Here is a 17,500-nt window from a genome sequence, read left to right as displayed (position 1 = left end):
CAATCTAGGTTAACATCACTTAAGATGATGGTTTCATAGGGAATATTGTGGGAAAACCAGGATAAGATATTCTCTAGAGTTGATGAATTGTTTCCAGGAGGGATATAGATGGCGACAACAGCTAATCTTTTGTGAGGGTTAAGGTGGCAATTAATGATGATGAGTTCAGCTCAGTGAAAGTCAGGGATGGGTGTGGAGAAAGGTGAGAGATTGAGGCTATTGGAGTGGAAGATGGCTATACCAACCCCTCTTTTTTTGGAATCTGTCAAAGCGATAGCTATTATAGCCTGGTGGGAGAATTTCATTGTTCATGATATGTGGCTTAAGCCAGGTTTCAGATAAGGAAAGGATGTGAGGGTTAGTATGCATTATCCAGGCATGGAAATTGGTGATTTTGTTGGTTAGGACTTGAATATTTAGAGCGTATATTGCCAGGTGCTTGGATATGGATGAGTTTAGTGTAAGAGACTGGGTATGGTGAAAAGTGCTTGGGGAAGGAAAGGGGGTAGAAGATAAGGGAGTGTTTGATTAGGGGAGAGGGGGAGAGGCCAGGGTTGGGGTGGACATCCCCAGATATGAGAAAGATATTAGTGGGAAGAGGGAGTACAGTAGTACATAGATGTAGTTTGTGTAACTTGGGTTTAGATTTGTAGGTAGGAGGGTGGATTTGCAATACAGACAGTTTGTGAAGAGAAGAGGGGGAGAGGTTGAAAAGGGCTGGGGAGATATGAAAGTAAGAAGGTGTAGAATGAGTGTCAAAGGTATAGGAGGTAGGAGAGCATAAATGAGACTAAGGAAGGTGTGAGTGATAACAGGTTAGAGCAGAGAGAAGAAGTAGGAGTGAGGTGGTAATGATAAGGTGTTTCATTTTTGATGGAGGGTGTAGGGGTTATAGACAGGGTTTAATAGGGGAAGGAAGTGATGTATTTGGAGTCTGACAGGAAGGAGTTTGTCAGTGGATGTTGGGGAAGGAAGGTGAGGGAGTGGATGGTATAAAGGAAATTGTAATGGGGTGGGTGGGAATGGGGTAGGGTATGGCAGTGGAGAGAGCCCGAGCAAAGCGAAGGCGAACGGAGCAAGCAGGGCCAGGTCAGCAGAAATAATCAGAAAGAAAGCAACTGTGAAAATCAAAGCTGAAGAGGTAAGAAGAGAGCAAACCAGAAATGGAAATGTTGCAGATATAAATTTAAAAACAGGAGACAAAGGGTCGTACTAGGGTTAAATAGCACTCTAGAATGTGGCTGGCAACATTAAACCTACATATACTGGAACTAATGAGAGTTAAAATAATATTAAACTAAAAGCTATTGGTACTATTGTTAGTTAAAACAACAAGGAATATGGTAGATTGCTGATAGTGTGCTGCCTCCTGGTGGCCAAAGTAAGTTACTACAGCCAGAAAAACTAACCTACGTATCTGCTCACCTACCCTTTAATAATACTTTAAATGATAAGGAGCAGTTCACTTTTTAAAAAGCAGATAGTCTTAAAAACACATTCAAAGTGCGGATAAACTGCAGTAGAAGGAACACCTACAGCTGAGCTAGAAAGCTGTAGTTTTTAGTTTGTTTTTGGAGCTGCTTCAGGCAGGTAACTTAAGCAGATGTATAACACTTTCACAAGGTATTTTGCTGGGTGAGTTTGTTGGACAGGTGATGACCACAGAGTGTTTAACCCATCATGAGAAGAGTTGAGCTAAAAAGCTGTGGTTTTTAGTTTGTTTTTGCAGCTTCTTCAGACAGGTAACTTAAGCAGATTTATAACACTTTCACAAGGTATTTTGCTGGGTGATTCTGTTGGGCAGGGGATGACCACAGAGTGGTTAACCCATTGGGGAAAGCTTCTAAAGCCAGAGAGCACACAGGCAGGGGGAAGTAGAAGTTTCCATGTGGACTGCACAGAAGCTAGAAAGGATTTTAAAGATTTACTGAAAATCATTTATTTTTAAGGTGACACTATGACCCACCAAGTAGCAATGTCACCTGGCTTAGTTCTCATCTGGGGTGCCTTCTCTGCACAGTCTGCAAGTCCTCCATGGTTTTTCTCTCCAAAACAATGCAAAAGGTGTTTTTTTTTTGACTAAACTGTCCATAGATGTATGTATGTGTGATACAGTAGAAAAACCTTGTAGTCTATTTCTGTTCCACCCTTGTCTAATAAATTTTGTGGATTGTGGTAGCTGTTCATGGGGTCACTCTATGATTGAGATTTGAATTGACAGCACTGAATGGAAGGACGTGCCATTTGTCAAACATTAATATTGTGGATAGTTACTTGTAATGCAAAATTAAAGATGCCGTAGTGTTGATTCTCACCCCATCTCCAGATTTGAAATGTTTATTTTGTAGTGTTGCTAGCTAAGGTATGAAACTACCCAGAATTTCTGGTCAAGATATTGTGCATCATGTTTTGAGAATAATATCTAGTAAATTCAGGAAATAATACCGCAGCAAGTGTATACTAATATTTATGACCTTGACAGTGAAACTTGAAAGTGTACACCAGGACAAGTATAATTTTATGGTAGCTCTTATATTAGGTACTACTATACTTTAAGATTCATGAATGCTAATTTTATGCATTTTTGAGTTTGGTTGAAAAATGATGAAAGGAAGGAGAGAGCTGTTATACTTTAAAGCTGATTTTGTTTAGTATCTCCTCTTTCATTGTTATTTGTAAGTTTACCATGTGCACACATTATTTCATAAGTTTTATCTAAATTTGATGGGGCTACCTCTTAGAGTGCTGTTGATTTCTATTGGTTTCTTTGCTTCTTCTCATGCTGCTGTGGGGTATGACACATGCTAATTAATATATGACACACACTCAGTATATGACAAATGTCGTAAGATTATGACACATGCTTGTTAGTATATGACACACATTCATTAGTATATGACACACGCTCGTTAGTATATGACACGCTCGTTAGTATATGACATACACTCGTTAGTATATGGCACATGTTCATTAGTATATAAGACATGCTTGTTAGTATATCACACATCTTCATTAGTATATGAGAAATCCTTGTTAGTATATTAACCATGTTTGTTAGTATGTGACACCTTCATTACCATATGACACATTTTAGTATATGACACATGTTCATTAGTATATAACACACGTTCGTTAGTATATGACACAGACTTATTAGTATATGACACACGTTCATTAGTATATGACACATGTTCGTTAGTATATGACACATGCTTGTTAGTATATGACACGCACTCATTAGTATATGACACGCACTTGTTAGGATATCACACGCTTGTTAGTATAGGACACACGTTCGTTAGTATATGACACACATTTGTTAGCATATGACACATGCTCATTAGTGTGAAGATTGGATGAAGATAGGTGAAGGCTGCCAGTCTAGTCAGATAGAATTTTGGAGAAAATTTTGTCATCTGTAAATATTAATGTAAACCACAGGGTTGTCTTAAATTGTAAAAATAGTGTTACATGTGGAACTGAAAAAAATGTAACAACAGTGGACTCTACTGACCAAGTAAAGCATATTGTGACCCTTTGATGTAAACACAGCTCCAGCAAGTCTAGATGAAAGAATTCTTGCTATTCTTTTAAGGCCAGAGTTAATGGCCAGAATTTGCATGCATAAATGTCCTTTATTGCTCTGGTTTCTGCCCAAGGTGAAGAATGTAAATGTAGCTTCTGTTAGCCTGGGAAGCCAGGGAAGTGTGAAGAATGATGTAATGTGAACCAGGAATGTGATTTTAAAAACAGAAAGAATCAGAGAGCATTAAGCATTTTTGTCTTGACCATCCAACTCATCAGCACTGTCTTGCTCTATATGCAAGTTTATCTTGGACTTGTGTTTTCTCTTAGAAATAGCTAGGAACTAGAAAGATTAGACTAAGTGTTTTTCTGTGATGTCAGAACTGTACTACTGAATTATTTTAAGTATTTCTCTGTGATCTCTGAACTCTTGACTAGCACTGTGTAATAAAAAGTATTGTCTTGTGTTTTGACTATTTATTAAATATTTTTAAAACCCTTTCAACTATGGTTGTTTTTCTAGAGATAATTTAAGCTCTTTAGAGTATTTGTATGCTTTTGGTAAAATTGTACAAAGCCACTCTAATAGCTTTTGCCCTGGGCTATACTACCAATTGGATAATAATATTGCACAGTAATAATTGGGCACCCTTTTAAGGGCCTTTGTGTAGCTGATAAATATTAGTGGATGGTGGCAGCTGGTACTACTGTATAGTCTGGGAAAAAGGGGCACAGCTGGAGAACCTGTGCCAGCCTTCCCCAGGAGTGTCTGTGTGGTGCGTGTGTGTGTGTGTGTGTGTGTGTGTGTGTGTGTGTGTGTGTGTGTGTGTGTGTGTGTGTGTGTGTGTGTGTGTGTGTGTGTGTGTGTGTGTGTGTGTGTGTGTGTGTGTGTGTGTGTGTGTGTGTGTGTGTGTGTGTGTGTGTGTGTGTGTGTGTGTTTGTATGAGCTACTTGGGTAGGGACATGAAGCACTGGTTGGACAGAGAGGGTGCTCGAGGTTTTAGCTTATCCACTAGGCTGAGATCTGGACCCTATAGCTGTGCCAGTGGGGAGTCTTATTGGGGACCTGGAGAACATGGGAGCAACCAGCCCCAGACTGACTGTGATCTCTGTGTGCTGTTAAGGGAAATTGCACTTTACTGTGTGTATTTGTTATCCTTTCCTCCTATATGAGACGCCCCTCACTGGTGTTAATGGTGAGGATTGAGGCTCCTTGATTGCTGAGTCAGGGCATGGGCATCACATATTAATTGTTTGGCAGTGGTGGGATATCCACACCACATATTATATGGTTGGCAAATACTAATTGGCTTGTAGTGGTGTGGGTAGAGTGAATTCCTGTAGCTTGTGTTGAAGGTGTTTTGTACGCTAAATCAGCCATGCAGTGAATACTCAAGAGTTCAGATCACAATTGTTTTATTTCTTTTGTTAGCTTAGTTAGTCAAGGTGAGCAGGCAGTATGTCAGCAGAGGAGTATGGAAAGCTGACAAGGACTAAGGCAGACCTGATTGCAGCCTTGGTTACAGCTGCATCAGAAAACAGCAACCAGGAGAACAATCAGACTGGCAGTGGAGATATAATACCCTTGGAGAATGGACAGCTCAACCTTTCTGCAGAGGACTTAAAAATCCATCTGGAGCTAAAGAAACTTGAGTTGGAGGCCAGGCATTTGGAGATAGAAGCAGCTGAGAGACTGAGGAATCTACAGGCTGAGGAGAATGGGAAACTGTTATGCCTGGAAGCCGAGGAAAAGGAGCAGCAGTAGAAGCATGACAGGGAAATGCTGACTCTTCGCCAGAGTCATGGAGGTAATAGGGAAGGGAGTAACTGGACCCCAGAAGCACAAAAGGTCAGTAAATTTCTTCTGCAGTTTAAAGAGAGGGATAATTTTGATAGTTTCATTCATATGTTTGAGAGGGTATGCAAACAGTATAGTGTTGACCAAAGGGTCTGGGTATGGTTCCTGACCCCCCTACTCCATGGAAAAGCTGTAACTGTCTTGTCAAAAATGTCTGATGTTGCATGTTTTGATTATACTGCTGTTAAAAATCACTTGTTAGAATTGTTTAAGCTAAGTTAGCTAACATCTGAAACATATAGCAAAAAGGTTTGTGAGCATAGACACAAGGCAGATGAAAGTGTATGTGAATATGTTGCTGCTGAGCACTTATTTCCATAGGTGAGTGAGTGGATGTCAGGTCACCACTTTTGAAGGGCTGGCAGACCTTTTGGTGAGGGAACAAGCCCTTAGCACTTTGCCTGAGGACATGAGGATCTGGTTAGCTGATAGACAATGTGCTACTTCAGATGAGTTGGGGAAGAAGGGAAACCAATACCTGGCAAGCAGAGCAACCCTGCACAGGAAGGAGACCCCCAGTACTGCTCATGGGTCTAAAGCAACCCATGGTGCGCAGCACAGACTGCCCCAACAGAATCTGCCAGTAGCAGGGGAAGCCACTAGTCCAGGTACATGCCCTGGAGCTAGGGTTAACTGTTTTGAATGCAGCCAGTGGGGCCACGTGGCATACAGGTGACCACAGAGGCAAGGTGGGGGACAAAAGGTGAGGGAGCCAGTAAGTGGGAAAGACAAAAAGCCAATAGTAGGTTGTCTTGGGACAACACGGGTACCAAACTACCACCAGAGGTTATATCCTATTGTAGTGAATGGCAAAGAGCCAATGCCAGGAGAGACACTGTCTCTGATATAATCATTGTAAAGCCTGCAATGGTTACAGAGGAGCACTACTTGCCTGGGCAGTCTACTCCAGTCAGGGCTTTAGGAGGGATCTCATTTCAAATACCTTTGGCTAGGGTTCACCTTGACTGGGAGGGTGGAAAAGGAAGCCAGCAAGAAGGTGTGTTTGAGGATATACCTGCAGATGTCCTAATAGGGAATGATTTTGATAGTGCAGTACCCTGTGCTTGTGCAGTTACACGCAGTCAGGATTGGAGACAAGCAGGTAAGTCTGGTAGCAGGGCAGACCCAGACAGACTGCATACTTGCAGCCAGGACTGCTGAGGTGGTTACTTCAGGGAGGGAGCTACCCTGTAGCAGTGAGACTGAAGGTGAGCCACAGCTGCTTGGTGGTACTGATGGTCCCTTGGACACAGTGACTGCAAAGGCAGAGGTGAGTAGTAGTACCCAGGCTGACAGTGAGGCACCACTGTCAAAGGATGCCAGACTTCCTGTGGAAGGGGAGCTGGGAAGGGTTACAAGGAGAGAGTTGAGACAGGCTCAGTTCTCAGACCCTACATTGCAAGGCCTGAGGCAGGTAGCTAGGGAGGCACCTGATTCTCAAGACAGGGGGGAATCTGTATACTGGGACAAAGGGTTACTATACAGAGAGTGGACCCCTGAGGGAGGGCTAGAAGGTGAGAGAGTACAGCAGTTGGTAGTGCCTAGAGCCTACTATCCAGCGCTTATAGGCATAGCCCATGATATTCCCTTTGCAGGTCATATGAGCATTAAACATACAAAGAGGCATATTATGCAGAACTTCTATTGGCCTGGAATTTCCAGAGATGTAACAGGGTACTGCAGGACCTGTGAGCAGTGCCAAAAGGTAAGCAGGGCAGGAGACAAGGTGAGAGCTCCTTTGATTCCTTTGCCTGTGATTGAGGAGCCATTTTAGAGGGTAGCTATGGGTACTGTGGGTCCTCTGAGTACCCCAAGTTCCATAGAGAAAAAGTATATCCTAGTGGTAGTGGATTATGCTACACGATACCCCAAGGCAGTGGCTTTGTCTTCCATTGAGGCAGAGAAGGTGGCAAATGCTTTGTTAGAGATTTTCAGCAGGGTAGGTTTCCAAAAAGAAATATTGACTGAGAGGTGCCAATTTCATGTCAGACCTGCTGGCTTGTCTGTGGAAGTCCTGTGGGGTGAAGCACATGAAGCCCACCCCTTACCATCCCCAGACTAATGGTCTTGTTGAGAGGTTAAACTCTATAATCAAGTCCATGCTACGGGCATTTGCAGATCAGTTCAAGAGGGAGTGGGACAAATATTTGCCCCATCTGCTGTTTGCTTATAGAGAGGTTCCCCAGGAATTCACAGGTTTTTCACCCTTTGAGTTGCTGTATGGGCATAGGGTGAGGGGACCTCTAGTTTTAATTTGAGATGAGTGGGAAGGTGAGTGCAAGTCTCACAAGGAGTCTGTTGTGGCATACATCCTAAACCTCAGGATAAGACTCAGGGAACTCATGGGGTTGGCCCAGGAGAACCTGGCAGAAGCCCAACAACAGAAAAAGGTGTGGTATGGCAGGAATGCTCGAGCTAGAGAATATGCTGTGGGGCAGCAGGTAATGGTCCCCATTCTTGTCAGACACAACAAGCTACAAGCAGCTTAGGAGGGACCCTACAAGGTGGTAGGAAAGGTAAGTGATGTTAACTACATGGTGGAACTGCTAGGTTAAAGGCAAGGGCACAAATTATACCATGTTGACATGATGAAACCTTATCATGATAGGGAGGCCCTTGTGCTGACCATTTGCAGTGGATTGCAGGAGGAGTCTGAGGGAGATCTTGGGACTGATCTCTTCAGTGAGGCTCGGACTGACACCTCAGTGGAAGGGGTAGCAATGTCCCAGCAACTATCTCCTACCCAGGTTCGAGAAATCCAAGCAGTGTTGCAAGAATTTGGGGACATGTTCACTGGGAAACCAGGGTGCACCAACCAGGGGCAGCACCAAGTGGATACAGGACCCCAAAGGCCTATTAGGCAGGTCCCTTATAGAGTGCCTGAGAGAGTCAAACAGATTCTGAAGGAGAAGGTACAGGAGGTGTTGGAACTAGGGGTGATTCAAGAGTCCAACAGTCCCTGGGCTTCCCCAGTGGTGCTGGTGCCAAAGAAGGATGGCAGCACCAGGTTCTGTGTGGACTATAGGAAATTAAATAGTCACACAGAGTCAGATGCTTACCCCATGCCTAGGACAGATGAGGCCCTAGAGCAGCTGTGTGGGGCTAAGTATCTTAGAACCATTGATCTTACCAAGGGTTACTGGCAGGTGCCCTTGACTCCCAGTGCTAGAGAGAAGTCAGCCTTTGTGACTCCTTTTGGCTTGTATGAGTTCACAAAGATGCCCTTTGGGATGAAGAATGCCCCAGCAACTTTCCAGAGGCTAGTAGATCGTATCCTAGCAGGAGCAGGAGGGTTTGCCCTTGTTTACCTAGATGATATTGCCATCTACAGCTATTCCTGGCCAAACCACCTTCAGCATGTCAGGGTGGTGCTGGGCAGGGTTGACCAGTAAGCCGAGCAAATGTCAGGTGGGTCTGGCAGAGGTCTCCTATCTAGGGCATAGAGTGGGGAGTGGTAAGATAAGGCCAGAACCTGCTAAAGTGGAAGCTATTCAGGCATGACCTGCACATGTTACTAAATAGCAAGTGAGGGCATTTTAGGGACAGCAGGATACTACAGAAAGTTCATCCCCAGTTATAGTACCATAGCTGCTCCCCTCACAGACCTGACAAGGAAGAACAGTCCGGATAAGGTATTGTGGACCCCAGCATGTGAGCAGGCATTCCAGAAGCTTAAAGAAGCTTTGGGAAGACCCCTGTGTTAACCAGTCCAGATTACAGCAAATAATTTGTTGTGCAGATGGATGCTTTGAACCATGGGGTGGGGGCTGTACTTAGCAAGATTTCTTTAGAGGGAGAAGAGAACCCAGTGGTTTATCTCAGTCATAGGCTCCAACCAAGGGATGAATGCTATGCAGCTGTAGAAAAGGAATGTCTAGCAATAGTGTGGGCACTGCAGAAACTTCAGCCTTATCTGCATGGAAGGAAATTCACTGTTATGAGAGATCACAACCCCCTAACATGGTTAAACAGAGCCAGCCAGCAAAATGCCAAGTTGCTAAGATGGAGCCTAGGGTTGCAAGCATATGATATGTCCATGCAGTACGGCAGTGGGATTAGCAATGCCAATGCAGATGGGCTCTCAAGACAGGGAATGGGGTAAGGTATACTCAGATAGACCTAACTCCCTCAAGCAGCATTTCTCAAGGGCCACTTGAAAAACTTGCTTGAGTTCTCCGGGGGGGGAGATATATGAAGACTGGATGAAGATAGGTGAAGGCTGCCAGCCTAGCCAGATAGAATTTTGGAGATAATTCTGTCATCTGTAAATATTAATGTAAACCACAGGCTTGTCTTAAATGGTAAAAAATAGTGTTACATGTGGAACTGAATAAAATGTAACAACAGTGCACTCTACCGATCAAGTAAAGCATGTTGTGACCCTTTGATGTAAACACGGCTCTGGCCAGTCTAGATGAAGGAATTCTTGCTACTGTTTTACGGCCAGAGTTAATGGCCAGAATTTGCATGCATAAATGTCCTTTATTGCTCTGGTTTCTGCCCAGATGGGAAGAATGTAAATGTAGTTTCTGTTAGCCTGGGAACCCAGGGAAGTGTGAAGAATGATGTAATGTGAGCCAGGAATGTGATTTTAAAAACAGAGAGAATCAGAGAGCATTAAGCATTTTTGTCTTGACCATCTAACTCATCAGCACTGTCTTGCTCTATATGTACGTCTATCTTAGATTTGTGTTTCTCTTAGAAATAGCTAGGAACTATAAAGATTAGACTAAGTGTATTTCTCCATGATCTCTGAACTCTTGACTAGAACTGTGTAGTAAAAAGTATTGTCTTGTGTTTTGACTATTTGTTATTAAATATTTTTAAACTCTTTCAACTGTGGCTGTTTTTCTAGAGATAATTTAAGCTCTTTAGAGTACTTGCATGCCTTTGGTAAAATTGTACAAAGCCACTCTAATAGCTTTAGCCCTGGGCTATGCTACCAATTGGATAATAATATTGCACAGTAATAATTGGACAACCTTTTAAGGACCTTTGAGTAGCTGATAAATATTAGTGGGTGGTGGCAGCTGGTACTACTGTATAGTCTGAGAAAAAGGGGCACAGCTGGAGAACCTGTGCCAGCCTTCCCCAGGAGTGTCTGTGTGGTTGTATAAACTCTTCTCAAAGTGTGTGTCTGTGTTTTGTATGTGTGTGTGCGTGAGTGTGTGTGTGTGTGTGTGTGTGTGTGTGTGTGTGTGTGTGTGTGTGTGTGTGTGTGTGTGTGTGTGTGTGTGTGTGTGTTTGTCAGCTACTTGAGCATGGACATGAAGCACTGGTTGGAAAGGGAGGGTGCTGGAGGTTTTAGCTTGCCCATTAGGCTGAAATTTGGACCCTATAGCTGTGCCAGTGGGAAGTCTTATTGGGGACCTGGAGAGCAAGGGAGGGACCAGCTCCAGACTGACTGTGATCTCTGTGTGCTCTTAAGGGAAATTGCACTTTACTGTGTGCATTTGTTATCCTTCCCTCCTATGTGAGATGCCCCTCACTGGTGTTAGTGCTGAGGATTGAGGCCCCTTGATTGCTGGGCCAGGGCACGGGCATCACAGCATCTTCACACGCACTCAGCTTTTCTCACCCTGGCACTTTCCAAGACATATTCACACAGACACAGACACAGACACACACACACACACACACACACACACACACACACACACACACACACACACACACACAGATGCACGCACATACGCACACACACACACACACACACACACACGGAGTTTCATTGTTTCATACTGTAGGTGTTTACTATGACCACAAGGGCCTTTTTAAGCCTAGCCATGCATCCCAAATCTTTGACAAGTTCTGGAAACCTCGATAAGTAAATTTACAAACAGGGGCCTGGGAGATGAACCATTTACAGGCTGCCTTTGTCCATTAGAGACATAGGTGCCAAGTCAGGGATGAATTTCCTGTTCCCCATTCAATTGTCCAAGTTACATGTGAATTGTGTTAGGGAGGAACTCTGCTTCACAAGAATGGGGAGCCTGTTCCAGAGATGGGGTAGTCTCTGGGATACATACCTATCTCTCCAGCAGAACCTATTTATATCACAGATAAGTTTTAAGTCTTTAGAACAGGTACTTCTGGTGACATTTGTTTTGAAGATATGCAAGAGGTCCATCAGACTGGGGTCTGACAATAGTGTGTATGCCAGACATAGATCTCTCAACAGCCTGTAGGAGATAGAATACAAGGATAGGGCTTTAAGGTGGTCTGCATAGGACATGTTACTTATTCACTATATTATTTTACTGAGGAACCTCTGTGGATGTTCTAATTTATAATTGTTGGATATGCCTGGTTAGGTACATACCAAAGGGGCACTGTACTCAATGATAGGTCTGATGAATGACAAATACAGTGGAACAATGACTTCCTTGGACCTAAATGCCACACATCTGTTTATAAATTGATAAATCTCAAAAAATACTAGGTAGAGGACTGGTGACATGTATGCTTTGGGGTATGTCTGCTAGGGACAGGGGGGTGAAGTTTGTGGCAAATCTGTTTGTTAACAGGTTGGTGATGTCCTTAGGGTCAGTATGAGTGGTACTGTCCACTACTAGTTCATCACAAAGTTGGGCTTTCCCTTTTAGATTTCTGACATAGCTAAAGAATGCCTTGTGATTATCCTTGGCTAGGGATGCTAGTTTAGCTTCATAATTGGCTATAGAGGACTTTACAAGATAGCTAATTTGCTTGTTCAAGCTGCAGATGGTGTCCTTCCTCTGCTGAGTCAGTTCCCTCTTGTTCTTAGACATTAGTTTGTACCACTTGTATAACCTATTGATGCTTGGTGCCCACCAGGCTGGCTTGTTTTTTGAGAACTTTGTTTTGATCCATTCAGGTACAGCTGAGTCTATACATATGTATAGGTACTTATACAGGGCATTTGAATACACCTCTGTATAGGGGTCATTGTTGACAGGGGGAGCAGGGGTTTGAAACTATTTATGCCATCAGTTAGGAGCCTATAGTTTGCTTTGGAGGCATTTTTCATCCTTTTTGCTCTGAACTGAGAAAAAAATAGAAGCTGACTTTGAGCACATGTGGCTCTTACTTAATTCAAAAAAGACTAAACTAATGTCCTTCACAAGTAACTGTCACTCAGCAAAAAAAAAAAAAAAGACTTCACTGTCATGTTATCAAACAGCAGTAACCCTGAGCTAGTTCTTCCTACTGAACTGTTAGGCAGATGAGAATGTAATATATGATCAACACTTAACATACACAATCAACAAAAACCCATAAAAATTAGATCAACTTCACAGAGCAGGTGACTATGATGGAACACTGCTACAACAGCTACATTTGCAGCAGGGCTCCCAAATACATACCAACACTGCTCAGACATCAGACAGCGTCAGTGGCTAGAAGTACCATCCTCATCATCATCAACCCCTAATTCCCATTTTCTACACTAGGGTCAGAGTGTCATATCAATTGCCGCATTCTTTCTCGATTCAGTGCCACTCTCCTACCTTTTTCGATGGTCATGCCTGACTGTCACAGGTCTTCTCAAATGCAGTCCATCATCTGTTTGCTGGTTCTCCTAATTTCTTCTTGTGTTCTTCCCGTCTCTCCCAGATCTTCTTCACCAGATTGTCTTTGCTTTCCTGCACATGTGCCTGAACCACTGTAATCTGTTTTATTTGACCTTCTCTGTAATTAGAGCACCTTGGGCTTCTGCTCTGATGTCCTCATTTCTTCATCTGTCCCACAGTGTGCATCATACCACCCATCTCAGGCACTTCATCTCCATCACCTCTAGCTTCCTCATCTTCTCAACATTCACTGCCCAGGTTTCTGTACCATGCAGTAGTACTGGTTTAATCACTTTTTGCACACTTTACTTTTCTGTGTCTTTGGCATTCTTCTGTCAGCCATTGATTTAATCATATTAACTAGAACTACCAAACTGCCTAAAATTCACAAAGCTGAAAACAGCTCACAAAATTGTCCACCAACATGAAAAATACTCCTCTTTTGTATTCATTATGAAATGGCATTCATCTAGCAAAGATCTTTAATGAAAGGATACAAGCCTGGCCAATACACATAAATCAACCAACACATCTGGCATTGCACTTTTCTGCAACTGTATCTCTAAAATGAAGAATAAAATTCCTTACACTTAAACACCGTGACACCCATGCCACCACTTAAACACCATGACACCCATGACACCACTTAAACACCGTGACACCCATGACACCACTTAAACACCGTGACACCCGTGCCACCACCACAACCTTCCCAGCGGACTGTCAGTGCTTTTCCTATCCAGACTAACAACTTTTTTTCCTTATATCCTAGCCTACAGACTCACTTTGCTCAAGATCCTAGAAATCCAGTTAGGGCTCTAAAACTTTACACCAATTTATTTTCCTTCTTTTAACCAATGCATCAGCATTTTTGGTGTATATAATTCTTACACACAACAGTTTCTCACTAGGACTTGGTTTGCTCCCACAGAATCGTGTACCAATATTACTTTTCCAATGCCCATCTTTTAACCTATGCACAATTAACCTATACTCAAATATTTTTCTTTGTAAAGTTTCAATGTCATATCTGGCCCTTTGTCAAATGATATGTTGTATATTTTCACTTTGATATGTTGTCTGTATGACTACAATTTCTCAAAGTGCCTTATATTTATCAAGTTATTTTGTGATTTCTTTGTAGCTGTAACTCTTCTCTTCAGAATTATTTATCTATGCTTATATACTGATATTAATATTTTTCTGATACTAAAATTTTTTTTATCTTTGTTTCTTAGACTTTATTTCCTCTATGTATTTTGTTAATAAAGTAACACTCATTGTTTTGTTTCTTGCTTTTTCTAGAGCTCTTATTCCCAGGCCTTCTCTGAAAAGTGGATTTTCATGTTAACAAATATAACTAAATAAATAAATATACTTGGTTCAGTCATTCAGAAACACTGTCCATTTATTGCATGAACTGTTAGTAATTAGATATAGACAGTTTATATGCGCTCATCCTTTTTTTAATCAAGAATGATACATTGGCTTGAGAAAAAAAATGTTTAGCATACTTTCTCATTTAGTTATATTTTCCATGTTTTATAGTTTACTAAAGGGTTTCATATCTATTGTAGCCACCAATCCATCCACTTAAGCATGGGACTACTTTTGATAAAGAACATTTTTAACATAACATTAAAATAAAATTTGTCACTCACTGGTTATTCTTTAAGAGATAAATTTCCAAAAGTACTCAAAAACAACACCTTTAATCTATTTAGATTCAAATATAGAGCTTTAAAAATCTAAAAATAAAAAGTCCCAGCTAAAATGATTAACTGACTAGTGGTTCTTTAGCTTGGTTTTTCTGCACAAATACTTGCATTTGCCACTGTTCTAGCTCTGTGGCATTTTATACACAGTGGCTCTTGTAGCAACATTACAGTTATGATGTCATCTGGGATAAAGTAAATAGTATAAGCAGTAAGAAGAAACTGCCTGATGATGTCACAGTTATTTACTAGCGGTGTGCAGGGCTTCTTATTTGTCAATAATAATGCATCTCTGCAATAACCACAGTGAATATGCAAAGATATGTGCAAGCATCCCATTATCAAGACATTATGGGATATATGCAAATAAGCGGGGGTTTTGGAAGAGGTGAAGAAAGTGAAGTAAAGACCACTGCAGTATTTGGAGGGGTATTTCAAGCATTTTTGTTGTAAAATGTTACATTTCCGTCTTATATCAATAAGTATTCGGTTTGCCTCTATTAGATTATCTTTTTCAAGGTCTTTGTTTTCTTTTTGCTTTTTTTATTTCCAGATAAACTTGGACTCGCATACCAGAGAGCAGATCATCGCGGATTTGAAAAGCCCCACCTTGTCATGTTTCGATGTGGCACAAAAGCGAATTTACAGCCTTATGGAAAAGGATTCATATCCACGATTCCTGAAATCCCAGATGTACCTAGACCTGGCACAGCAAACACACTGAAAAAAATGTCGCTGATGCTCCTTGCATCCACAAGTGGCCTTCACTGCTGGCTGAACAAAGTACATTTCTTGAAATGAATGACACAGTTGCCAACACCAAAGGACAAGTCTAAAAGAGTAAACTTATATCTATCAAGTCCACTGAACTAACTTCCAAAAAATCTACATGACAGACAGGTTTCATGCCAAAAGGAAAGAACCTTGCTTTTGACCTTTGTTCATATATTAGCAGCAGGATAACTGGAACAGATACATGAGGATTAATGCCGATACAGAGAATACACTAAATAAACAAAGTCAAATAACAATCATTAAAACAAACAGTCTCAAACAGTGCTCAACAAGACATTCTGAAGATAAAGTCAAGTTCCCAGAAGTCTGACATGGTCATACTAACGTACTAGTAACCTAACACAGCTAGCAATGATCCAGACCGCATTTCCTAAAATCTTTCACAAAGGGTGACTACCACAGTCAGCCATGTTTAGTACTAACAGTAGCAATAGCTTTATGCCACCTGTAGCCAATAGAAGTTTCTGGAATGTGAGTAGTGAAACCCAATGACAAAAGAAAAGGCACTTATAATGGCAACTAATACTGATTTTGCCGTGTAAAAGCTGACTATGTAAGGCAAAGGTGATCTGTAACACAACCTCTGAAGTTCAAGCTTGGAACAATGACAACTGCTAAATTATGATGTAGCCAAGAATTACAATGCATTGCAAAAGTGCTAGTTAGTGGTGAAACCAGTGTACCTAACAGTGATGTCATAGGTTGAACCACTGTGCAACCTGAAGAGCCAGAAACTAAATAATCTGCAAAATAGTGGCCAGTGACCAATCCAGGGCCCTGTTACTTGTGAATAATATAGCCAGTGACCAATCCAGGGCCCTGTTACTTGTCAATAACAGGAAACCTGCAATGCAGCTGTGAGGACAGACACTGGCCAAATGTATATGGAACAACAATAGTTAGTAATAAAATGGTGTGCAATAAAGAGCAGACAATGAACAAAAGTATCTGCAACAATAATGTATAGTGATTAATGTAGTGTGCAATAAAGGCATCTTTGAGCAAACACTTCTGCAAAAGTAATAAACAGATACATAGTGATCAAACCAATGTGTAATCAAGGCAGTGACTGAACAAATGTATATCTAACAATAATAACCAGTAACTAAATTAGTGCATAATAAAGTCATTGACTTAAGACATGTCTCTCTGATAATAGCAGGTAGTCTTTGTTTTTTTTGTTTTTTTGCTTTGCTTTGATTGCCTTTATCCATTTAGGCTCCACACAGGTGTTCAGTTGAGTCATTCCCTTCCCAGGCCACAGGTGTGGTAGTCCTTGGTTTATTTTGTTTCCTTGAGACAAGGGTCTAGCACTGGGAGTGGTGCTGTCATGTAGGACTGGCTTTTTCCACCTAAGCCAAACACCTCCCCCTGTGTGTGTGCCCTTGGTAATTAAGGACTGGACATGCCATGGGCCTTAATAAGAGCATACCACTGACTTTCACAAGTGGTATAACTTTTCAGAAGAGCCCACCCCCACCCAGAACACATGTCCACACTTGATCTGTTGGCTCCACCAGGAATTTTAAGATGGAGATTGCACTCAAGGCATGGATGTCCAACCCCCACCGCCGAATCACCTTATCACTTTTCTCTCTTCCCCATCATGAGCCCCTCCAGGACCTGTGAAAGTAACAGAAACCTGGAGAGCTAGGTCATAGCTGGGGCCTTGTCTTTTAACTACATGGAGCTGGCATATGTGACAACCAGTGACCAAACAATGTATGTCAGAGAACCCAACCAGTTTGTGTGACAGGGTGTCAGGGGTTTCCAATTCAGTATGTACTGGTGACACCCAGTGACCAAACCTCTAAGAAACAAATGCAGTCAATGACAACAGGATGTGAAGGAGTGAGTGCATCAGATCAATCTGTGCTGATGGAATTAACTATACAATTAATTTAAAGTTCTTCTATTTGTTCTGTTCTTTTGTCTTGATAAGTGGTACTCCTGGGGAAAGAGTTTTAGTAATGTAATATGTAGGGTTAGGGTTAAGCTTCATCCCCCCCCCATACCACCTTACTCATGTGTGTTAAACCTAACCTTGGATATTA

The 17,500-nt window shown here is 41.9% G+C and overlaps 1 protein-coding gene across 1 annotated transcript in view; it reads left to right on the top strand.

The window, feature by feature from the left end:
* The window catches only part of LOC122812319 (regulator of G-protein signaling 8-like), a 511,190-nt gene extending 494,586 nt beyond the window's left edge, over nt 1-16,604 (top strand). The window contains exon 7 of the mRNA XM_044084724.1: nt 15,205-16,604. Coding sequence (XP_043940659.1) covers nt 15,205-15,375 — 171 coding nt within the window. The 3' untranslated portion in view covers nt 15,376-16,604. The remainder of the gene's footprint in view (nt 1-15,204) is intronic.
* Nucleotides 16,605-17,500: the final 896 nt, after the last annotated feature.

The sequence above is a fragment of the Protopterus annectens genome, chromosome 9.part0 (genome assembly GCF_019279795.1).
Source record: "Protopterus annectens isolate FY-2018-M chromosome 9.part0, PAN1.0, whole genome shotgun sequence".
Lineage (NCBI taxonomy): Eukaryota > Metazoa > Chordata > Ceratodontiformes > Protopteridae > Protopterus > Protopterus annectens.
This window is presented reverse-complemented; position numbering and strand designations above follow the sequence as displayed.